Raw genomic sequence first — 23,378 nt, 5'->3', positions numbered from 1 at the left:
TATGCTGTCCAACACAAAAGAAATTATTTTTGTAAACATGACAAGTCCATTTTGAATTCACAGCTGAAATGTAAGCTAATTCCAATATTGATTAGTCATATAATCTTGACATTATTGAGTTCGTTACTAAACAATATATTGGTCTTTTCTATTGGTCTTTTCAAGTTATAAAACAGCTACATGATGATATTTGAAAACATACCTTTACTTGAAAGCTCCTTGTAACATACGTATGTACAACATATTAATCACCTGTGGAAGTGAAAATAAGTGAATTAATACTCATAACATTATCAAATTAATATCTTGTTGCAAAGAATACATGAATGAGCACTAAATTAGGTTGATAAACTTCCCTAAAACCCATTGATAAGCAGCGATATCCAAAAAATAAAAATAAATATAAAAAGGGATTATCACTAAAATGCCCATTTTTATTCACCTTTTTGCGTTGGAGCCCAAAATTTTTTTTTTTTTGCCAAATTGCCCGCGCAAGACGCAAGGTGCCTTGCGCCTTGCGTCCTTACACCTGGGGGTGCCTATTGCGACCTTGCTTCCCGGGGACGCAAGGACGCAAGGTGCCTTTTGCGACCTTGCTTCCCGGGGACGCAAGGACGCAAGGTGCCTCTTGCTCCTGTCTGATCGTTTTCTTTCAGACATTTCATCGAACACCTGCATGCACATAACAAAGATACTTAGGGATATGACCAAGGATTACAGCACAGCAGGGGCTGAGCTCAACCAAATTGATCTTTTCAAGTGTTTAAATTATTAAATAACAACATCGTTGTTTTCTTGTCTGCGTAAACAGTCAGTTAATACGTACATCAACTTTATCCCTTTCAACGTTAAACTGAATCTTATGAGCACTAAGGTACAAATAGAAAGAAAGGGCAGCTAATTTTAACTATAAAGTTAAATCTTATGATGATAGATTTTAGAATACTCCAAATATTCATAATTACGAAATGTGTGAAAATTCCATTACACGTGCTTTTTCAATTTATTTATATAGCAATAACAACAATCAAATTATGTACCTTTTCTTGTATATATGTTAAAATCTGATTGTTCTCAAAGGTTTGAAACCTATTGAAATTTCAAACCCACGATTATAAATAATACTACAATCCTTTGTGCATGCACATAAGGTGTTCGATGAAATGTCTGAAGGAAAACGATCAGGCAGGAGCAAGAGGCACCTTGCGTCCTTGCGTCCCCGGGAAGCAAGGTCGCAAAAGGCACCTTGCGTTCTTGCGTCCCCGGGAAGCAAGGTCGCAATAGGCACCCCCAGGTGCAAGGACGCAAGGCGCAAGGCACCTTGCGCCTTGCGCGGGCAATTTGGCAACAAAAAAAAAAATTGGACTCCTATGCAAGAAGGTGAACAAAAATGGGTATTTTAGTGATAATCCCATATAAAAATGCCTATATTTGTCGAAATTTATCTATATAAAAATGCCTATATTTGTCGAAATTTATCTAACAGGAATTTCAGCAAGTTATGTCAGATAGTTTTAGTTAAAACGCAATAATAAGGAGAAATTTTATGTTAGTTGGTTTTCTTAAAATAAGTGAGCATCTTTGAGGAATTTCAACAAACAACTGGTGGGCTATTCACAATCACGACCAAATATTACAATATATTAGTAAGTGTTTGAGGAATTTAATCAAGCAGGCTACTGTACATACAAATATAGTAATGACAACTAATTAGATTTATAGGAAGTGGTATTTAGTATTGCAAGAAATATAGATGACGTACCTTTTCTATATAGAGTATGTATCCACTGTCAAGGATGAAGTTGATCGTGGGACGTCTCTAATGTTCGGGCAGTTATATATTTTAAGTGATTGAAGGTGAGTGAGGTGTTGTTGTAAGAGCTGCTCTGAAATTGATTCCACATCCTTAAAATTCCAGATTGTCAGACGAGTTAGAGATGGTGGAAGAAGAAAAGAGGTTGAAGCAGTATTCATTGCATCTCCTTCCTGAATTGCAAATGAAGTTACTCCTGAATCTTTACCATCTAAGGTTAGTTCAACGAGTGATGTCGGGTAATTCTGCAGCCCCCACTCTGACATTCGTTGCTTCTTTAAATTTCCTATTGTTAGCTTCCTTAAATTAGGAGGCCACAACCCACTTGGAAATGTATCGTCCATGCTTGGACAATTTCTTACCGTCATCTCTTTCAAAGAGGTAAGACTTTGCAAATACTCATGAGGAAATGACTTTAGATTCTTACAATACGAGATTTCAAGAACTTCCAGAGAGGATGGGAGGAGCTCATCAGAAATCGACTTTAGATTATCACAATCCCAGATTTTAAGAACTTCGAGAGAGGATGGAAGTGACAAGGTCAATAAAATCATTGAATTACAATCCAAGATCACCAATTTCTCAACAGTGTTAGGACAATTGTAACTCTCCAATGAATTACATTCAGAAAGATTCACATCTCTAAGCACATATTTGGTGTTACTACTTCCAAAATTAACCTCTTTCAACTCACCACAATTTTCAATCTCTAATATTTCAACTGCCCCAAGATGTTCTAAAACATCCACATCAAGTTTTGTAAGATTTTTAATATCATAAATAGCCAAATTCTTAATTGCTAAAGACACAGCAACAATGGCTCTTAAGACTACCTCGGAACATCTCTTTAAAGCCAAAACCTCAAGTGACGGTATTAATACAATTGACACCTCAACCAGTTTCGGGCAATTTTTCATACGAATTTCACGAAGACGAGGTAATGATACAGTAGTTTCAATTGAAACCTCAGCCAAATTCGGGCAATTTACTATGCGAATTTCATGAAGACGAGGTAATGATCCAGTAGTTTCAATTGATACCTCACCCAGTTTCGGGCAATTTTTCATATGAATTTCACGTAGATGAGGAAATGATCCAGTAGTTTTGTCACCATCACAATTTGTCCATTTCTCCAACCCTGGCATATCAGAAACCTTCAAGGATTCTAATAATGGAAATGCAATGCCATTAAAATTTGTACAGTTTCTCCACCCTTTTATTGTAAGCTCAGTTAACTTATCAAATGAAGGATCTGCAAACCAACTAGAAAATTCCGTTCCCCCATAGTTCGAAATCTCCAGTTTATTCAACTTGTTGGAAATTTAGTGTAATTGAGGGATTTAATCTACACTTGTAAATGGGTTAGGAGGTACGGAGTGTACACCCATTAAGTGATAGATTACCCGGACCCGAAAGTGGTTTTCCATTATCACAAATTTGAGTGATTACGGAAGTATTATTCTTGCACTAGGTGAAACATCTCCATCGTGGAAATAAAACAAACAACTTTATGAAAAGGATTTAATCGATTTCCTAGATTTGGTTGTTGGAAATAAAACAAACAACTTTATGAAAATCGATTTCCTTGATTTGGTTGTTGGAAATAAAACAAACAACTTTATGAAAAAGATTTGTTTTAGATTTGAAAAGGAAATTAGTTAGTGAAACATCTCCATCGTGGAATAATACTTGTTTTTGGGTGCCTATAAATAAGGACTATCATTCATGAGAAAAAATAGATACAAAAACACCTTAATACTCTTATGCAAAAGAGTTCTTGTTTACTGCCAATAACAAAAACTAATCTCTGTCTTATCCCAAAGTGATATTCGTGTAACCCAGGCAATAAGGGTCGAATAATTACTTTCGGAAAGTGATATCACGATTCAGTGATTTATCCGGCTATCGATTATTTTACCCTACACGAAATTTCAATAAAACCTCCAACAATCGAAAGTAATTATTTGTTATAATCGATGGCGGCTACGATGAAACACATGATGGCGAATTTCTCTAAACATGATAAGTTTGAGGGAATTGATTTTAGGAGATGGCAAAAGAAGATGCACTTCTTTCTGAGCAGCATGAGTGTGGTGTACGTACTCAGCACACCAATTCCTGAAGATCATGGTGATGATGCCACTGTTGAACAAATTCGGAAAAGGTTCAAGTGGGAGAACGATGACTACATCGCTAGAGGTTTAATCCTCAATGGTATGGCTAATTCCCTTTTTGATATTTACCTAAATGTTGAATTTGCTAAAAAACTATGGGACTGTTTAGAAACCAAGTATATGTCTGAGGATGCTTCTAGTAAAAAGTTCCTTGTGAGTAATTTTAATAATTACAAGATGGTCGATTCTAGACCGGTCTTGGAACAATACAATGAGCTCATTCGTATACTTGGTTAATTCACACAACATAAGATGAACATGGATGAGTCTATTCAAGTCTCAAGCATAATTGATAAACTACCTCCATCTTGGAAAGAATTTAAACATTCTTTGAAACATAAGAAGGAGGAGTTAACTCTTGTTGAGTTGGGTAGTCATCTGCGTATTGAGGAATCCCTCAGGTTGCAGGATAATGACAAGCCAAAGAGCAACGAAGTTGCTGGTACGTCTGTTGTCAATATGGTGGAACATAAAAAGTTCACTAGTAATAATGACAAAAAGGGAAAACGTAAACATCAAGGTAATAACAAAGTTGATCCTAATAAGAAGTCTAAATTGACTTGTTGAAAGTGTGGTAAATCTGGACACTTGAAGAGGGATTGCAAGGTTATTTTTGGCACTAACAATGCTAAGGGATCTAGCACAAATGGTTCGGGCAATGGTTCGAACAACCAAGCCCCGAAAGGTCAGAATATATTTAATAATTCAATTGAGAATTATTATGTTTCGTATATATCTGAGATTTGTTTTGTGCAGGATGATGATGTTGCGTGGTGGGTTGACTCTGGAGCTACTATTCATGTATGTAAGGATAGATGTTGGTTCAAGACTTACGAGTCGGTGACTGATGGATCAATTCTTCATATGGGAAATGAGTCAACAGTCTCTATTCATGGACGTGGTCGTGTGGATTTAAGTTTTAGTTCTGGAAAGATTGTTTCTTTGTTTAATGTTTTGCATGTACCACAAATTAGGAAAAAATTGGTTTCAAGTAGTATGTTGAATAATTGTGGTTACAAGCAAGTTATTGAATCGGACAAGTTTGTTCTATCTAAAAATGGTTTATTTGTTGGATTTGGTTATTTGAGTAATGGAATGTTTAGACTAAACATTGAACATGTAAGTGTTGATATTGCTTGTATGTCTACTACTAGCATAAATAATTCTATTCTTTGGCATGCTAGACTAGGACATGTACACTTTAAAAGAATGCAAGATATGTCTAAAGATGGATTAATACCGGCCTTTGATATGAACAATGAAAAGTGTAAAACGTGTATGTTGACAAAGATCACTAAGAAACCTTTTCAAAATATACATCGTGATACTGAGATTTTGAAATTAATACATAGTGATTTATGTGATTTGCATGCAACTCCTACTTTAGGGAACAAGAAATATTTTGTGACTTTTATTGATGATGCTTCTAGGTTTTGCTATGTTTATTTGTTACATACTAAGAATGAAGCATTAGATAAATTTAAAATATTTAAAACTGAAGTAGAATTACAACAAAAGGCATTGATTAAAAGACTTAGAACGGATAGGGGAGGTGAATACATTGACCAATTGTATTTCCAATCCGTTGGTATTATCCATGAGACCACAGCTCCTTATATTCCACAACAAAATGGTATATCTGAAAGGAAGAATAGGGTCCTTAAGGAAATGGTTAATTCTATGTTATCCTATTCGGGTTTAAGTAAGGGATTTTGGGGAGAAGCTATATTAACAGCTTGTTATTTGCTTAATAGAGTTCCTAACAAAAGGAACAAGATTACACCTTATGAACTTTGAAATAAAAGAAAACCTAACTTGAACTATCTTCGGGTATGGGGTTGTAGGGCTGTTGTAAGACTGCCTGATCCCAAGAAGAAAAGTTTGGGTGAAAGAGGTATAGATTGCATATTTATTGGATATGTTGAACATTCCAAGGCGTATAGGTTCTATGTTATAGAGCCTAATGAGTTTGTCTCAATTAATTCTGTGATTGAATCAAGGGATGCAATCTTTGATGAAAATCGATTTTCATCTATACCTAGACCAAAGGATATGATTCCAAGTAACAATGGAATCAATAAAGATTGTAATGATGAAGTCTCTGAAAAGGCTGTTGATCAGTCACTTGAGATTCGAAAAAGCAAAAGAAAAGGGAAACCTAAATCATTTGGACCTGATTTTCAGTTATACTTAATTGAAGGTTCTAGGGATGATGTTTCTACCCAATATTCGTATTGTTTCAATGTTGATGATGATCCTAAAACATATGATGAAGCAATGAGGTCTCAGGATGTTGCATTCTGGAAAGAGGCAATTAATGATGAGATGGATTCTATCATGGGCAATAACACTTGGGTGTTAGCTGATCTACCTCCTGGTTGCAAACCTTTGGGTTGCAAATGGATCTTCAAAAAGAAGATGAAGGTAGATGGAACTATTGAAAAGTTCAAGGCAAGGTTAGTTATTCAAGGCTTTAGACAAAAGTCTGGAATTGACTATTTTGATACTTATGCTCCCGTGGCACGTATCACTACCATTAGACTGGTTGATTGCTTTGGCTACAATTCACAATCTGGTTATTCACCAGATGGATGTGAAGACAGCATTCTTTAATGGTGAATTGGATGAGGAGGTTTATATGAACCAACCTCATGGCTTTGTTATGCCAGGTAATGAAGGCAAGGTGTGCAAACTTGTGAAGTCCTTATATGGTTTGAAACAAGCACCTAAGCAATGGCATCAGAAATTTGATGAAGTGGTTTTATCTAGTGGTTTTAAATTAAACCAAGCAGATAAATGTGTATATAGCAAATTTGATGATTCTGGTAAAGGAGTTATAATTTGTCTATATGTTAATGACATGTTAATCTTTGGGACTGACCAAAGTCAGGTTGATTTAACAAAAGAATTTTTGTCATCAAAATTCTCCATGAAAGATATGGGGGAGGCTGACGTTATCCTTGGCATTAGGATCAAACGTGAAAGCAAAGGAATTTCGATTTGTCAATCTCATTATGTTGAGAAGGTGTTGAAAAAGTTCAATTGCTTTGAATGTACTCCTGTGAGTACCCCTGTTGATCCAAGTGAGAAGCTTATGCCTAATCAAGGTGAAGCTGTATCACAACTTGAGTATTCTCAGGTGATTGGCTGTTTGATGTACGCCATGACTTGTACAAGGCCGGATATTGCTTTTGCTGTGGGAAAACTGAGTAGATATACTAGTAATCCTAGTACTCATCACTGGCAAGCAATTAGGCGGGTACTGAAGTACTTGAAGAAAACTATGGACTATAGTTTATCCTATAATGGGTTTCCTTCGGTAATAGAAGGATATTGTGATGCGAGTTGGATAACCAATATTGAAGATCATTCTTCAACGAGTGGTTGGGTGTTCTTGCTTGGGGGAGGTGCTATTTCATGGGCTTCTAAGAAGCAGACATGTATTACCAACTCAACGATGGAATCTGAGTTTGTTGCTTTAGCTGCTGCTGGTAAAGAAGCAGAATGGCTTAGAAACTTGATCCATGAGATACCATTATGGTCTAAACCTATAGCACCCATGTCTATCCATTGTGATAGTGCTGCGACATTGGCAAAGGCTTATAGCCATATGTACAATGGAAAGTCTAGACACTTAGGTGTCAGACATAGCATGATTCGTGAACTCATCATGAATGGGGTAATTTCTATAGTGTTCGTGAGGTCACAACAGAATTTAGCTGATCACTTGACGAAGGGATTGGCAAGAGACTTGGTTGACAAGTCTGCTGTGGGGATGGGTTTAAAGTCCACATAAATGTCTAATTATAAGATACCCAATTCCCTTCCAATGAAAATTAGAAGTTGAATTCAATGCGGAAGGCTTATACTTAGAAATTTGGAGTACATAAATTTTATATCATCCCAAGGTAAGGTATGTACTCGGACCTGCTGAAGGTGAGGTTGAAGTCTAGCTTCTTAACAGTTCATTTGAAAAAGTGCAAGAGCAGGTGCATGACTGAAGTGAACTACCTATGTGAATGTGAAGTTTTGCCGCTTCAACAAAGCTTGGACTTTTAGCTTTGGATACATTCATGAAAGGATATGGACACATGGCTTGTAAAGTGTCAGGATAGCTTTAGAGTATTTGAAAACTTATGTGTATATTATTTTCAGTTATTCAAATGGGTTGAAGGGTTCAATTCTTAGAACACCCTGATTCTCGAATATTTGGAATGTGTAATGTACTAAGGTGAAAATTCAATCTTCAAGATATTTTCATTTATGCATGAGTTTTTGTTTTAATTTGTTTAATTCTCATGAAACGAATTGCACTAAATTGGGGAGGATTGTTGGAAATTTAGTGTAATTGAGGGATTTAATCTACACTTGTAAATGGGTTAGGAGGTACGGAGTGTACACCCATTAAGTGATAGATTACCAGGACCCGAAAGTGGTTTTTCATTATCACAAATTTGAGTGATTACGGAAGTATTATTCCTGCACTAGGTGAAACATCTCCATCGTGGAAATAAAACAAACAACTTTATGAAAAGGATTTAATCGATTTCCTAGATTTGGTTGTTGGAAATAAAACAAACAACTTTATGAAAATCGATTTCCTTGATTTGGTTGTTGGAAATAAAACAAACAACTTAAAGAAAAAGATTTGTTTTAGATTTGAAAAGGAAATTAGTTAGTGAAACATCTCCATCGTGGAATAATACTTGTTTTTGGGTGCCTATAAATAAGGACTATCATTCATGAGAAAAAATAGATACAAAAACACCTTAATACTCTTATGCAAAAGAGTTCTTGTTTACTGCCAATAACAAAAACTAATCTCTGTCTTATCCCAAAGTGATATTCGTGTAACTCAGGCAATAAGGGTCGAATAATTACTTTCGGAAAGTGATACCACGATTCAGTGATTTATCCGGCTATCGATTATTTTACCCTACACGAAATTTCAATAAAACCTCCAACACAACTTATTGGGAGGTCTAAGTCTTTCAATCACTTCATACTCTGTTTGGAAATTCCGAGAATCGTCAAATTCAACACCCCATTCCATTTCCAAACTCACAAGACCCTTCTTTCCTTCTAAGTTGGCATCCCTTGCTTGTTGTGAATCTGCCACTTTTTCCAATAAATAAATGGAAAGATGACCTTCAAGGTTCACGAGACCTTCAAGGTCAGATATCTTGAAACCGTTAGCTCGTTCGATAAAAACCTTTGCTAGAGTTTGTAGACATGTTAACCCACCTATCCCTAAGGGTGTCTTTTCTAACCTTGGAGTATTACTCATGTCAAGATGTCGCAGATTTATTAACTTAGCAAAACTGGCTGGCAACCTAAACAACTGTGTGCATTTACAAACCAACAGGGTTTGTAGATTATAAAGCTCACCCACTTGTTCCGGTACTTGTTCTATATCCATTTTCGAAAAATTGAGGTAACGCAAATGCTTGAGACCACCAATAGACTGTGGTACTTTTTCTATTGACCAGTGATTAAAGCTTAGCACCCTTAGGAGCTGTAATCTGGGAAGCAATTTGACAACATGGTCTGATATATGAAAGTATGACCTACCAGCTGACATCACTAAGAACGTCCGCAAGCGTCTTGATCTACGTAATTCCTTGAAGTTTCTAAACTCTACACGTTGAGCTAAGAATGAAAAGTGACGGAAGTTATCAAAAGCTTCATTCGTAGCATTTACAATTATTTTATCATCTAACATAAAGAAGAACTCTCCTGCAACACTTATGGCCAAGTCGTGCATCAAGTCATGCATTACATATTCTGATTTGTTTTCAGTTGAATGTTGAAAAAATGACCTTGATAATAGATCTTCAAAATACTGGCGACCCAGACTCTCCATTGTCTTAGTGCTCTTTGATTCAGAAATAAACCCCTCTGCCATCCACAGTAATACTAATTCGTTCTTCTTGAACAAGTAGTCTTTAGGGAATAAACAACAATACACAAACAATCGCTTCAGATGTAGAGGAAGATCATAGTAGCTCAACTTTAGAGCCGGAAGAATGCTGCTACTGTCCTCTATATCCCATATCTCGCTCTTTGTCAATTCCTTCCATTCATCTTCATCATTTCCTTTTCCTTTCAAGACCCTTCCAATTGCTATCAATGCCAAGGGTAGTCCGTTACATTTTTCAATGATCAAACGAGCAACCGACATTAGTGACGAATGGTTGTCAAAATTATGCACATCTAAGGCAGATTTAGCCAACAAAGACAGAGCATTATCTTTTGATAGAAGCTCTAGATCATGACACTGAGTGCAGTTCATCACCCTTGCAACTGTGGTCTTTCGCGTGGTAACTATGATTTTGCTTCCTGGTGCCCCTTTAAATGGTTTTACAAAAACGTTCCACTTCTCCTGTTTCTCATTCCAAACATCATCTAACACAAGTAGGAATTTTTTATTTGAAAGTTTTTCTTTAAGGGCTACTTGAAGTAGATCTAAATCAGCAAATTCTTTGTTCTCCTCAGCTACTGCTTGAAAAATCGCCTTGCTAATATTGAATACATCAAAATCATCAGAAACACAAACCCATGCTTTGAGTTGAAAGTGGTCATTGACTTTTTCGTTGTTGTACAAAAGTTGCGCAAGTGTTGTTTTTCCGATTCCACCTAGACCAACTATAGAGATGATGCTCACATTTTGGTTACATGCTTCATCTCCCAACAACTTACTGAGCAATGCTTCTTGATCTTGATCTCGACCTAAAACTGTGGACTCTTCCATCAGTGATGTTTGCTTTTGTCGTATATCGTTTTTGTTTGATCTAAGTTCAACAGTCGTATTAATACCTAGACCTAGAATACTTTTATTCTCTTCAAGAGATTTCAGTTTGACGGTAATCTCATCTAGCATCAAACGCATCTTACGACCATACATCATCCTATGAGGAGTGAAATTAGTAAACGAAGTTGGAATGATCTTTTTCAATACCTTACCAGTGCTTGTGCTGCCACGTAATTCATCATTCACCTTTCTTCGCAGAGTTTCAGTAGCCATATCGTCGAGTACATCTTCTATGTCATAAGCTAGACGACGAAACTCTTGTAGCCGCTTTATAACAACTCTCTCTGTTATTTGCTTCTCACTTGCATCAGCAAGCACAGCTTCTATATATTCCCACTTTTCCTTGAGTTTCTCCAGCTGAGATGCGATTTCTTCGGATCCAATCATCTTCATAAAGTCACCAGAGAGTAGCTTCTCAAGCAGCACAGTGACAGCACTTTGAACAACGATTTCGGCCATTGGAATTTAGAGATTGATCAAACGAGTGTTTGGTTGGTTGTAAATGGATCTGGTTAATTTCAAAAGATGAATTGAAGGAAAGAAGAGATGAGTGTAGAATTTTTATGTGGAGGATATTGAATGGATAATAGCTAGAGACTTTAGGTGCCAAAACTCATTACATGCAGATAATAAAAGAATTTAATTCTATTACCTATTCTCGGCAGTATTATATATTCAACTGAAATGTACATTACGCATAAATATGTGTGTGTAAATAAATACATAATTTGGAATCTACAAATTGTAGTACTATTTATATTATATTCTTGAATTATTAAACTACTTTATGAGATATTTGATCAATATTTTGCTCGGTTCGAATTCACGACATGATGGTTGTGAATGAAAGACCCCACACAAAATTAAAATCGGAAATTCCATAAACGCTTAACGTGTTTACCTAATACATTTCAATTCAAAATATAACTAGAGCTCCCGACGTTTGACTCAAATACATTGCACTTCAAAATATAACTGGAGCTCACCTTGGCATTATTGTATTAAATCGCATTAGTGTTTGAAAGTGTCAAATGTTAGCAAATGTTTGCATCAAGAACTTGGTTCTTATTGTTGAACTATTGGTGTCTAAAAGTGTTATATATTTCATTTGGGTATATATTTGTATCCTATTTCTCGGAAATTTACTATATATATGAGAATGTTTCTTTGTATAATATTTGAATAATAAAGTACATAAATTATTTCCCATCTAATCTTTATACAACATTCAATCAATTATAACCAAGGTTGAAAAAGACGCGAGATGGGGTCGAAACGATCGGGGCCTTAAAACGTCGAGACGGGGTCGAGACGGTCAAGACGGGTGTCGAGACGGATGTTGACTTACGTTGACTTTTATATATATAATATATATTTACACATATTTTAGAGCAAAAAAACATTCGTTGACAAATTTGTACCTATAATTGCTATTAGCGTTAATATAATACAAAATGGAACACTAAACTACATCAATTTTGATTGATTTGACCGACTTATGACTGATTTTAACCGAATTTATGACTTTTGACCGGCATTGACCCAATTTTTCCTGCATATGACCTTACCTTTTACCGTTAACCGGCTTATAAGAAAATGGGACGGGGTCGAAACGGTTTAGTCACCAAAACACCGCAACGGGCGTCGCAACAGACGCCGTTTACAACAGTGATTATAACAAAATTCAAATACTGATTCGTGAGATTAATGGGTCAAAATATATACAAAAATAACCGAAAACAGGGATAACCATGCCTTCAATTTCCTACAACAATTATTGTCTGATAACAAAGAACAAAAAATGGAGGAATCATATTACAAGAAGCCCAATTAGGCAAGAAAGTGCATAATATACATTCACCGCCGGTCATTTATCTTGAGTTTACAACATAGGAATCTAAATAAAGACGAATTCTTCTTCACGAAAATATGAAGCAAGAAAAACACAATAACCCGAAACCCGATAGCCATCAGTGAAAGGATAAGCAGATTTTTCCATTTCGAATAATCATCTGAAGAAACATCGTATACGTTATGAAGAGCCTGGTAACCTGTTATCGTTCTAACCTGTCCCACCGCAAACGATGTTCCAAGGTACTCATTCTCCAAGAGACCCTAAAAACACATATTTAGAAATTTAATTAATTTACAAGATTCAAACTTTATGAACACCCACAACCTTTTGTGTCTAGATTATTATATTTTCATATTGATTATAACAAAAAATGGAGCTAATGCTATGATGTCATACAAACTTTTGCCTAAAAACACAAATTTAACCAATTAATTAATATCCAAGATTCAAACTTTTTGAACACCCTCAACCTTTTGTGTCTAAATGTTTATACTTTTATTTTGATTTTAAAAATTTTAATGAAAAAAGTGGAGATAATGCTATGATATCATACAAACATGCCAAAAAACACAGATTTAACAATCAAATTACTTACCAAAATTTAAACTTTATAAACACCCACAACCTTTTCTGTCTATATTTTCATATTGATTTTCACATAAAAATGGAGATAATGCTACGATATCATACAAACTTGCCTAAAACACAAATTTAACATTTCATATTGTTTATAACAAAAAAAAAAAAAAAAAAAAAAGGAGCTAATGATGTGATATCATACAAACTTGCCTAAAAACACAAATCTAACCAATTACTTAATATCCAAGATTCACTTTTAAACACCCTCAACCTTTTGTGTCTAAAAATTTATACTTCCATTTTGATTTTAATAATTTTAATGAAAAAAGTGGAGATAATGCTACGATATCATACGAACTTAAAAAACACAGATATAAAAATCAAATTAATTTATCAAGATTTAAACTTTATAAACACCCACAACCTTTTCCGTCTACATTTTCATATTTACATATTGATTTTCACAGAAAAATGAAGATAAGGCTATGATATCATATAAACTTGCCTAAAAACACAATTTTTAACGATTTAATGAATATCCAAGCATCAAACTTTTTTGTTTTATTTTCATGATTTCAAATTAGATTAACCAAAAAATTGGAGTTAATGCTATGATATTATACAAACTTGCCTAAAAACACAAATATAACAATTTAATTAATATCAAGATTTAAACTTTATGAACACCCACAACTTTTTGTGTCTAAATTTTTTAATTTTCATATTGATTTCAACAAAAAATGGAGATAAAAGTTATGATATCAAACAAACTTGCCTGTATCGAGTAAGTGTGGAATGCAATGTAGGATACAGGGTACATCCATACGGGTCCAGGCAAAGTACTTCGAATCCGAAAATAGCCAGCAGAAAGCATCATGACCAGCTACAATAAACAACATAAAAACAGGATTCTTTCAGATCCAATAAAAGGGTATTTTAGACATTTGGCAAACTAACATTCGTTAAGTGGAAAAAACTCACATGCATGAACACAAGTGTTGAGATACTCCAAAACATATCTTGCAAAACGATGGCAACAATAAGCACCATCCCTTCATTAACCAATAGGCACATGAAGAAGTTGAGCACGAAATACATCATAAAACTGAAATCGCTACGAAGTCCCACGAGAAAATAGAAAACCAAACTCGATGAAATCGATATTAGAAACAGAAAAGGTAAGCTGGCGAAAAGTTGTCCTAATAGGAAAACTACTGATCCTGAATGTTGATTAGCATCCTCACAAGCAAACACCTTCATTAAACATGCAAGTACTTCAGTTAGTTAAAAAGAAAAAAGAAAAAAAAAAAAAAACCCCCTTTATGTAACGTACTTTGATGATACAAATTTATGTTAAAAAAATTTGTAATGATTACCTTGACTTCCTTTAATTGTGCAGGTACACCAACAATGCTTAGGAGTGATGCAAAAGATACAAATACAAAGATAGCTGCAACTCTTGTCTACAATTAAACAACAAGATTAACAACTTATACATTGAAATTATTTTGCAAATAGAATGGTTGTGACATCATGCATTGTTAATAGCATAAAAAATAACCAATTTTGGTACATTTATGTCAAGAAACGGGCTTAGTGCCAGCAACAAACCATTAAATTAAATCAATTCAAATAATTAATATTAGCACATTAAACATTTTTCAGTCAATCTTTTATATATTGAGCTGGTTTTTTTGGATAAAAATAAGTCGGTTTACATTTTTCAGTCTACTTGACTACTTTATTAGCGTATGTAACTCACCGCAACAGAAGACAACGAATGGCCTAAACCCGAAAAAGCAGTGCCAACACATAAAGAAAGGAGCAAGCATAATATTAATCGAAGCCAATAATATTTCCACTCTCGTGACATAATCAACAACGATCGCCAAGTCAGCACTGCAATCCGTGTAGCACTACTTGCCAATCCCTTGCTTTTAAGAGATGGGCCTTCCTGTGACCAAAAAGTCAATATTTAAAAAAAAAGAAAAAAAAAATTTAGAAAAAAAAAAAAAAAAAAAAAAGCAATGTTTACCTTAATCTATTAACATTAACATACATAAAGAATAAAAGCAATCTTGAAATAATATTTACCCTTTCAGTAAGCCTATGTATCATAGTCTGAAGAGCTGATGCATCAGCTGAAGATCTATACGTTTCTTCAAGGGTACGGATTGCTACAGCGGTGTCCATATTTACATTTGAAAAATCTCCATTGTCATCCTGTTCGATGCATATCGAGATATAAATCACTGGTAAACATAAAGTATATAGTAACAAAATAATTAAGCAACATTAATGACAATATACAAACAAAATATGGTAATAATTTACCTGCCAGGTTTTGCACATTGCAATAATTCGGTCAAAATCTGTATTTATTGCACGAAGAAAATGATCAGATGGACTTTGCATAATTGGGCAAGGAAATCCTGCATTTGAGAAGTGCTGCATCATCATAAAAAACATGTTCATGTTTAGTAGCACATATAATATAATGTGTTAAATTTCATTTTTATTACTACCATTAAAGATTATGTTTTTTTCAACAGTTCAACTTCATTTTCATTTTTAGCCATTTCATCTATTAAGTTCCCCTAACTAATGAGCCAAACATGAAAAGTAGTAAAGGCATATCAAACACTATCTTCTTCAACCAGTTTTAGAACAACTTATTATTTGACTCTGATTATTAAATATCACATACTCAGTATCAAAAAGCACATCAAAACACATCTCAAATTTTTTTGAAGGATTACTAATTATTAAAAACACATAGAAGTTAGGTTAATTACCTGCAAACAAGCCAATGTTTCTCCAAAAAATAACATGTTTCCATTTGAAAGAAGACAAATTCGATCATAGAGGCCAAACACTTCAGTGCTACTTTGGTAAACGGTGAATATTAAGGTGCAACCAGTACTTGCAAGCGTCTTCAATGTCACCATCATCAAAAGTGCAGAAACGCTGAAAAAACAAAATTATTGTTAATTGAAAACAGAAACGTTGTCTTGCTATGTATAAATAAGAACAAAAAGATATATGTATGTATATGTATACGTGTATGTGTATATGTATATGTGTGTGTATACACACACACACACACACACATATATATACACACACACACATATACACACAAACACACACACACACACACACACACACACATATATATATATATATATATATATATATATATATATATATATATATATATATATATATATATATATATACTAGTGAAATGACCCGTGAAATCACGGGTTTGTTTAAACGAAACAGTTTAATGATCTGTTTTAGCCTTTTAGGTATTAAGTGAACGTAAATGCTAAAGTTATTTAGTTTAATGACCCGTATAACCACATAGTCCGACTAAAAACTTGTCGGCTGAAAATTTCATCAACACCTAAAATGCATATTAAACAATCCACATCCAATCATAAGAGATAATATTGGTTGTCATTTTATTTTAAGTGTAAATTAAAATATAAATGTAGAATTGGTTTCCTTCTACCTAACTTTTATACCTTCTCTTACTCAATTCAAAATAATTAATTAAAATAATTTAAAATTATTTAATTTTGATAATTAAAATAATTATTAATAAGATTTAATAATAATAATTAATTAGTAAGATTTAATTTTTATTCAAAATTATTTAGATTAATGACATCACCTACCATGCTTAGATTTTTTTCTTTTTCTTTTTGATTTTTTCTTAACAAAGGAATTAGCCTAATAATGACATCATCATTTTAGCAATATAATAGAAACTATAGATATATATTTGTGTGTGTGTGTGTTTGTGTGTATATGTGTGTGTGTGTGTATTACCTATCAAGATGGTAAAGAGGCTCATCAATAAATAAGACTTGTGGTCTCATAACGAGCTCTCGAGCTATGCTAACGTCTTCTTTCACCACTAGGAAGGCCCTTCATATAACAATGGCCGCCTATAAGTTTATTTGCATAACCACCCAATGACATGGCATGAATTAGTGTACCATTTTCGATCATTTCAATGGGCCAACAAAAAGAAATATATCTTACAAAAGGACATACCTTCATATCATGTGGTAGGTTTTTTTTTCTTTTTTTGAACAGCAAACACACACACTCAACTACAAATAGTCAACAACAGGACTCGAACTCACAACCTAAGGGTTGTGAGTTACCTCAATACAGCTAGGCCAAAGGCCCATTTGGTATGTGGTGAGTTTCTATTAGTCCATTAATTAGTTTATTGGCTTATATATAATATATAATTTAAATTCATTAACTTTCAATTACGCCACTTATTTTCACATATTATAATTAAGTTTTACTAGACTTTTTTATATCTTCTAACAAATTTCTTAAATGGAAACAACGTTCCTAATAAAGTTAAGCATATTTATGCATATCTTCATTTTACTAAAGTTGCATTGCCTTACCACGCGTAAGAAAGATTGTATTAATTATAACTTCATAACTTTCAAAATATATGATAAAAAATATTTGTAACATCATCAAACAAAATTGTAAATCAATCGGGTTACTAATGTAGCATTTTCGGTACAATCGAATACCTTTTTATCAATAACTATGTAACATGCATTTAATAAACAAGCAAAAAGGTAAATTTACTAACAAATCATGAGGACCTACATATGATCCATACTGCAAGGTCGACTTTGCTCCATTAATAAATACTTCACCGTACGTTTTCGCAGAATCATCCAACCTTCCTAAAAAAACAATAACCTTTTATAATCCATAACTAAAAGTTTTCATTGTACAAGTAACGAAACATATAGTACAATATACCAGCAAGGGCCCTCAATAGTGTTGATTTCCCTGATTTTCCGGGCCCCATGATTACTGCCATTGTACCAGGTAAAGCATAACCGTTTGAACTTTTAATCACCTGATCAGAGTATTTTCGTTTACCCTTTATAGTAACTGTTAAATCCTTCCACACAATTGTAGCCCCTGCAATCTTTCGTGCCACAACTGCACCTTCAGGCAAAGGTGGTGATGTCATCGATCCGCTATTAATCTTTTAAAGTGACGGTGAAACCGGAGTTGTGGCGGTGTTAATGGAGTCACCGCCCTCATCTTCAACCCTAACTTCAACATCTGTATTATTATCTTCCCAATCAGGTGAATCCTCATACGAAATCGGTTGTCTTAATGTACCCGGAAATCAATATTAGAAACAAAATCGGAAAGCTTGCAAAAAGTTGTCCTAAAAGGAAATTTACTGCTCCTGAATGCTGATTAGAATCCTCATAAGCAAACACCGCCTATTAATTGAGTCGACACAGCAAGCGTCGATTTATTGGCGACTTGACTGCCACTTAGAGCCTAGATTGAAGAATATTGAATGTGCAGGATTTAAAACCCATGGAAATTTGATCCTACCATTTTTATGGCGTCTCATGTTCTATTTTTTATATTTTACTTTAAAAAAGAAATATTTTTCCTACTTATTGGCCGGAGGTCCATTCGGAAGCAATCTCTTTATCCGTCGAAGAGAGAGAGGGAGGACTTTCTCTACTTCTTGGAGGGTGGAGAAATGACTTGTCTTTATTCAAGGATAGGGGAAGGATTGTCTACATGTGGTATTGGGTTTTGTTGTTGTTGTTTTTTTTTTCTACTTTATTTTCTTTTTAGCCATTTTATCTATTATGTCCCCCTAACTAATGAGATCTGTCAAACACAAAAAGTAGTAAATGCATATTAAAACACTATCTTCTTCAACCAGCTTTAAAACAACTTATTAATTAACTCTGATTATTCAATATCACATATTTAAATATCCTAAAGCACATCCAAACACCTCTTAAATATTTGAAAACCTACGAACTATTGAAAACGCATAGAATTAGGTTAATTAATTACCTGCAAACAAGCCAATGTTTCTCCAAAAATAGTGTGTTTCCATTTGATAAAAGACAAATTCGGTCATAAAGGCCAAACACTTCAGTGCTACTTTGGTAAATGGTGAATATTAAGGTGCAACCAGTACTTGCAAGCTTCTTCAATGTCACCATCATCAAAAGTGCAGACACACTGAAAACAAAATTATTGTTAATTGAAAAAAAAAGTTTGTCTTGTTATGTATGAATAAGAACAAAAAAATAAAAAAAAAAAAATGCCTATCAAGATGGTACAAAGGCTCATCTATAAATAAGACTTGTGGTCTCATAATGAGTTCCCGAGCTATACTAACACGTCTTCTTTCACCACTAGGAAGGCCCTTCATATAACAATGGCCGCCTATAAGTTTATTTGCGTAACCACCCAATGACATGGCATGAATAGCATCCTCTACAACACTCTTCTTTTGGTAAAAAAAATCCCGGAAGCTCAAGTAATGCCGAGTAGTAAAGAAACTCGCGAACCGTTAATGAACCGATAAGAGTGTTTTCTCTCAACAAATCCCTATCATCAATAAGAATTAGTTTACCATCTTCAATCTTTTCAATGGGAATACGAAAAAAAAAATTCTATCTGACAAGAGAATATACCTTTCTATCACGTGGTAGATTTCTATTGGTTTATTAACTAATTTTTTGGGCTTATATAATTCAATTATGGATTTTGCTTTTAGGGTTGTCGTTAACAAGCTTTAATGTATTGTACAGAACAAGTACTTATTACTTTTAAAATGGTGGTTATCAAATTGTACAACACATTAAAGCTTATCGATTCAAAATTTTACCGAACTTGCATTGCTTTAGCACGCATTCGAAAAATTGTATCAATTATAACTTCAGAACTTTCAAGATATATGATTAAAGAACATTTAATGTAGCATTTTCAGTACAATTGAATACCTTTTAATCAATAACTCTGTTATATGCATTTAACAAACAAGCAAAATGGTAATATATGATCATTTACTATCAAATCATGAGGACCTACATAGGATCCGTACTGCAATGTCGACTTCGCTCCATTGACAAATACTTCACCGTCCGTTTTCGCAGAATCATCCAACCTTCCTAAAAAAAAAAAAATTAATTTATAATCCACAACAAAAAGATCTTCATTGTACAAGTAACGAAACATATAGTACAACATACCAGCAAGGTCCCTCAATAGTGTAGATTTCCCTGATTTTCCGGGGCCCATGATTACTGTCATTGTACCAGGCAAAGCATACCCGTTTGAACTTTTAATCACCTGATCAGAGTATTTTCGTTTACCATTTATAGTAACCGTTAAATCCTTCCATACAATTGTAGCCCCTGCAATTTTTCGTGCCACAACTGCACCTTCAGGCAACGGTGGTGATGTCATCGATCCGCTAGTAATCTTTAAAAGTGACGGTGAAATTGGAGTTGTGGCGGTGTTAATGGAGTCACCGCCCTCTTCTTCAACCCTAACTTCAACATGCGTATTATTATCTTCCCAATCAGGTGAATGTTCATACGAAATCGGTTGTCTTAAAGCACCCGGAAATCGATATTAGAAACAAAATCGGAAAGCTCGCAAAAAGTTGTCCTAAAAGGAAAACTACCTCTCCCGAATGCTGATTAGAATCCTCATAAGCAAACACCGGCTATCAAACATGCAAATACTTCTTTTAACCAAAGTTGCGAAAATCGCTATTAAGGGAGTACTCAGCAACTTGAGGAGTACTCGTACGTTGACCAACTTTAACTTTGACCAAAAATCGCTATTAAGGGAGTGCTCGGTCGGGACGTTTTAGGGAGTACTCAGCAACTCAAAGAGTACTCATACATTGACCAACTTTTACTTTGACCTATTTTTTGACCGAATTTCCGAGTAATCCTGAGTTTTGGCAGAGTTTTGGCCGATTTTCCAAATTGTGACCTAGTTTGACCGGGTACTCGCCGAGTTGCAAAAGCCAAGTACTCGCCAAGTACTCAATCAAACTCCGCCAACACTCGGAATTACTCGGAAAAGCGGTCAAACCTCTGTCAAGACTCGGGATTACTCGAAAAATCAAACAAAATTAATATTGGTCAAAACTTGGTCAAACTCCATCAAAGTCGAACTTGGGCAAACTTGGGCAAACTCGGTCAAACTCGGTCAAACTCGGCCAAAGCTTGGGATTACTCAGAAAATGGGTCAAAACTCGGATTACTTGGAAAATCAGTCAAAACATGTCAAAACTCGGTCAAAGTCAAACTTGGTCAGCATCCGAGTACTCCCCGAATACCAATTTTGCAACCTTGGCTTATGATTCATCTGAAGTATGCATCTAAGTTTACCAAAGATGGAATCTTGAGAAAGAATTTAATACGCAAACTCACCACTATACAATTTGACAGCAAAAGACAGATAGCACATGACTTCGTATACAAGGCAATGGAGCTAATACGGGACTTGGTGTTCCAACCAGCACAAAGAGGCAACTAGTACAACTGTACAAGTAGCCCAATATTGCAACTGCATAAAAATTCAACATCCGCAAAAAAGGTGATACGTAAAAAAGCAGGTAAGCTAAAGATCACTAAAATGCATAGTAATATCAAATATACTCCCTTTGTACAAAAATAGTGTGACAGTCCAAATTTGTATTTTTACATTGGCAAAAACCAACCTTCCACTTTTAAAAATGGATGGTCGTGATTTACTAGTTTCTCCCACACATTAGAGGTGAAATTGTCTTTTTTCTAATTACGAACCTTATTGAATGTACATATCCTAAAATGTATGTAATTGTGTTTAGGCCCTGAAAAAATACCAGCATCCATTCCATATTAACATCAACTCATTTAGTCACTTACATTATAATCACATAACAAAGTTTTAACGATTTTTTCTATAATACCGATATAAGTGAACAATGTACCTTCAATTCCTACTTCATCCACCAACAAACTTCTTGATAATTGTATCAGCTTTGAGAATGCAAGTCCAGGAAGTGTAACAGCCCCCAACAGAATCCATGATGAAGCACTTGGCCTATAATAACATCATTAAATCCCAATAAAAAAACTAAAATTCAATTTTTCACAACAAAAAATATAAAAACATCATAATCATAAATCATAGTTCATAGTATATATAATCAACTTAGAACCTAAATATCTGTAACGACCTCAACAACTACTCAAAATTCAAAATTTGACTCATATTACTAAAAAATACAAATCTCAATTGAATATATATATATATATATATATGCGTATGTATAAAACTAATTAACACAATTCAATGAAAGGAGTGAGCTTTAGAGATCAATTAACTACCTGTCTTGAAAGGAAACACGGAATCATACGATTTAACTGAGATCAATTAACTATCTCGACGAATAAATCGAAAATAGTAATATGCACAAAAGCTAGGGTTTCAAAAAGAATAGATACAGGTGTAACGTATATAATGCTGGAAACAAACAGTATCACCACGGCTCTCTCACCGTTTAACAACAATAAAAATATTATAAAATCATCATAAACATAATTCATCATTGTATATAATCAAATTAGAACCTAAATATCCGTAACAACCTCAACAACCATATAACTAAAAAATACATATCTCAACTGGATATATATGCGTATGTATAAACCCTAATTAACACAATTCAATGAAAAGAGTGAGCTTTAGAGATCAATTAACTACCTGTCTTGAAAGGAAACACGGAATCATACGATTTAACTGAGATCTCGACGAATAAATCGAAAATAGTAATAAGCACAAAAGCTAGAGTTTCAAAAAGAATAGATACAGGGTATGTAATGCTGGAAACAAACAGTGTCACCATGGCTCTATCACCGTTTAACAACGATAAAGCCATGATTGTAGTTAATTTTTATTTATTTTAGGGTTTAATTTCTGATGATATGATTAAATTAAAATAAAGACAAAAGTGCCTAAATAATCCTTGTGTTATTCCATTTTGCTTTTATTCATCCCTTCGAGTTTATAAATGCACAGTTAGTCTTTAGAGTCAACATTTACATGCTTAGCTCTAACGATAGTTAATTATCAGTTTAGTTGCACTAATGTGCTGGTCACATGATTATCCGCTTCTCCTTCCCTCACACCTCTCAGCAAAACGAAAAGTCCGAACACATGCTCTGAACCATCAATAACCTAATTCGCACACTACTCTTTCAAGCTCACCTTCCTCCTACTTACTGGGTTGAAGCCCTTCACATGGCAGCTCATCTCCTTAAT

The 23,378-nt window shown here is 34.4% G+C and overlaps 1 protein-coding gene and 1 pseudogene across 1 annotated transcript; both read right to left on the bottom strand.

Annotated features, from left to right (window-relative positions):
• Nucleotides 1-1,767: 1,767 nt before the first annotated feature.
• LOC139875754 (putative disease resistance protein RGA3) lies at nt 1,768-11,257 on the bottom strand. The gene is made up of 2 exons (XM_071863057.1): nt 8,946-11,257; nt 1,768-3,076 (listed from the first exon to the last, which is right to left on the bottom strand). The coding sequence occupies exons 1-2, from the start codon at nt 11,255-11,257 to the stop codon at nt 1,768-1,770; spliced, it is 3,621 nt and encodes a 1,206-aa protein (XP_071719158.1).
• Nucleotides 11,258-12,616: 1,359 nt separating this feature from the next.
• On the bottom strand, nt 12,617-22,995 carry LOC139875753 (ABC transporter G family member 3-like; annotated as a pseudogene).
• Nucleotides 22,996-23,378: the final 383 nt, after the last annotated feature.

This window comes from Rutidosis leptorrhynchoides, chromosome 11, assembly GCF_046630445.1.
Source record: "Rutidosis leptorrhynchoides isolate AG116_Rl617_1_P2 chromosome 11, CSIRO_AGI_Rlap_v1, whole genome shotgun sequence".
Lineage (NCBI taxonomy): Eukaryota > Viridiplantae > Streptophyta > Magnoliopsida > Asterales > Asteraceae > Rutidosis > Rutidosis leptorrhynchoides.
Note: the sequence above shows the minus strand (reverse complement) of the source record. Positions and strands in the feature narration are given on the sequence as shown.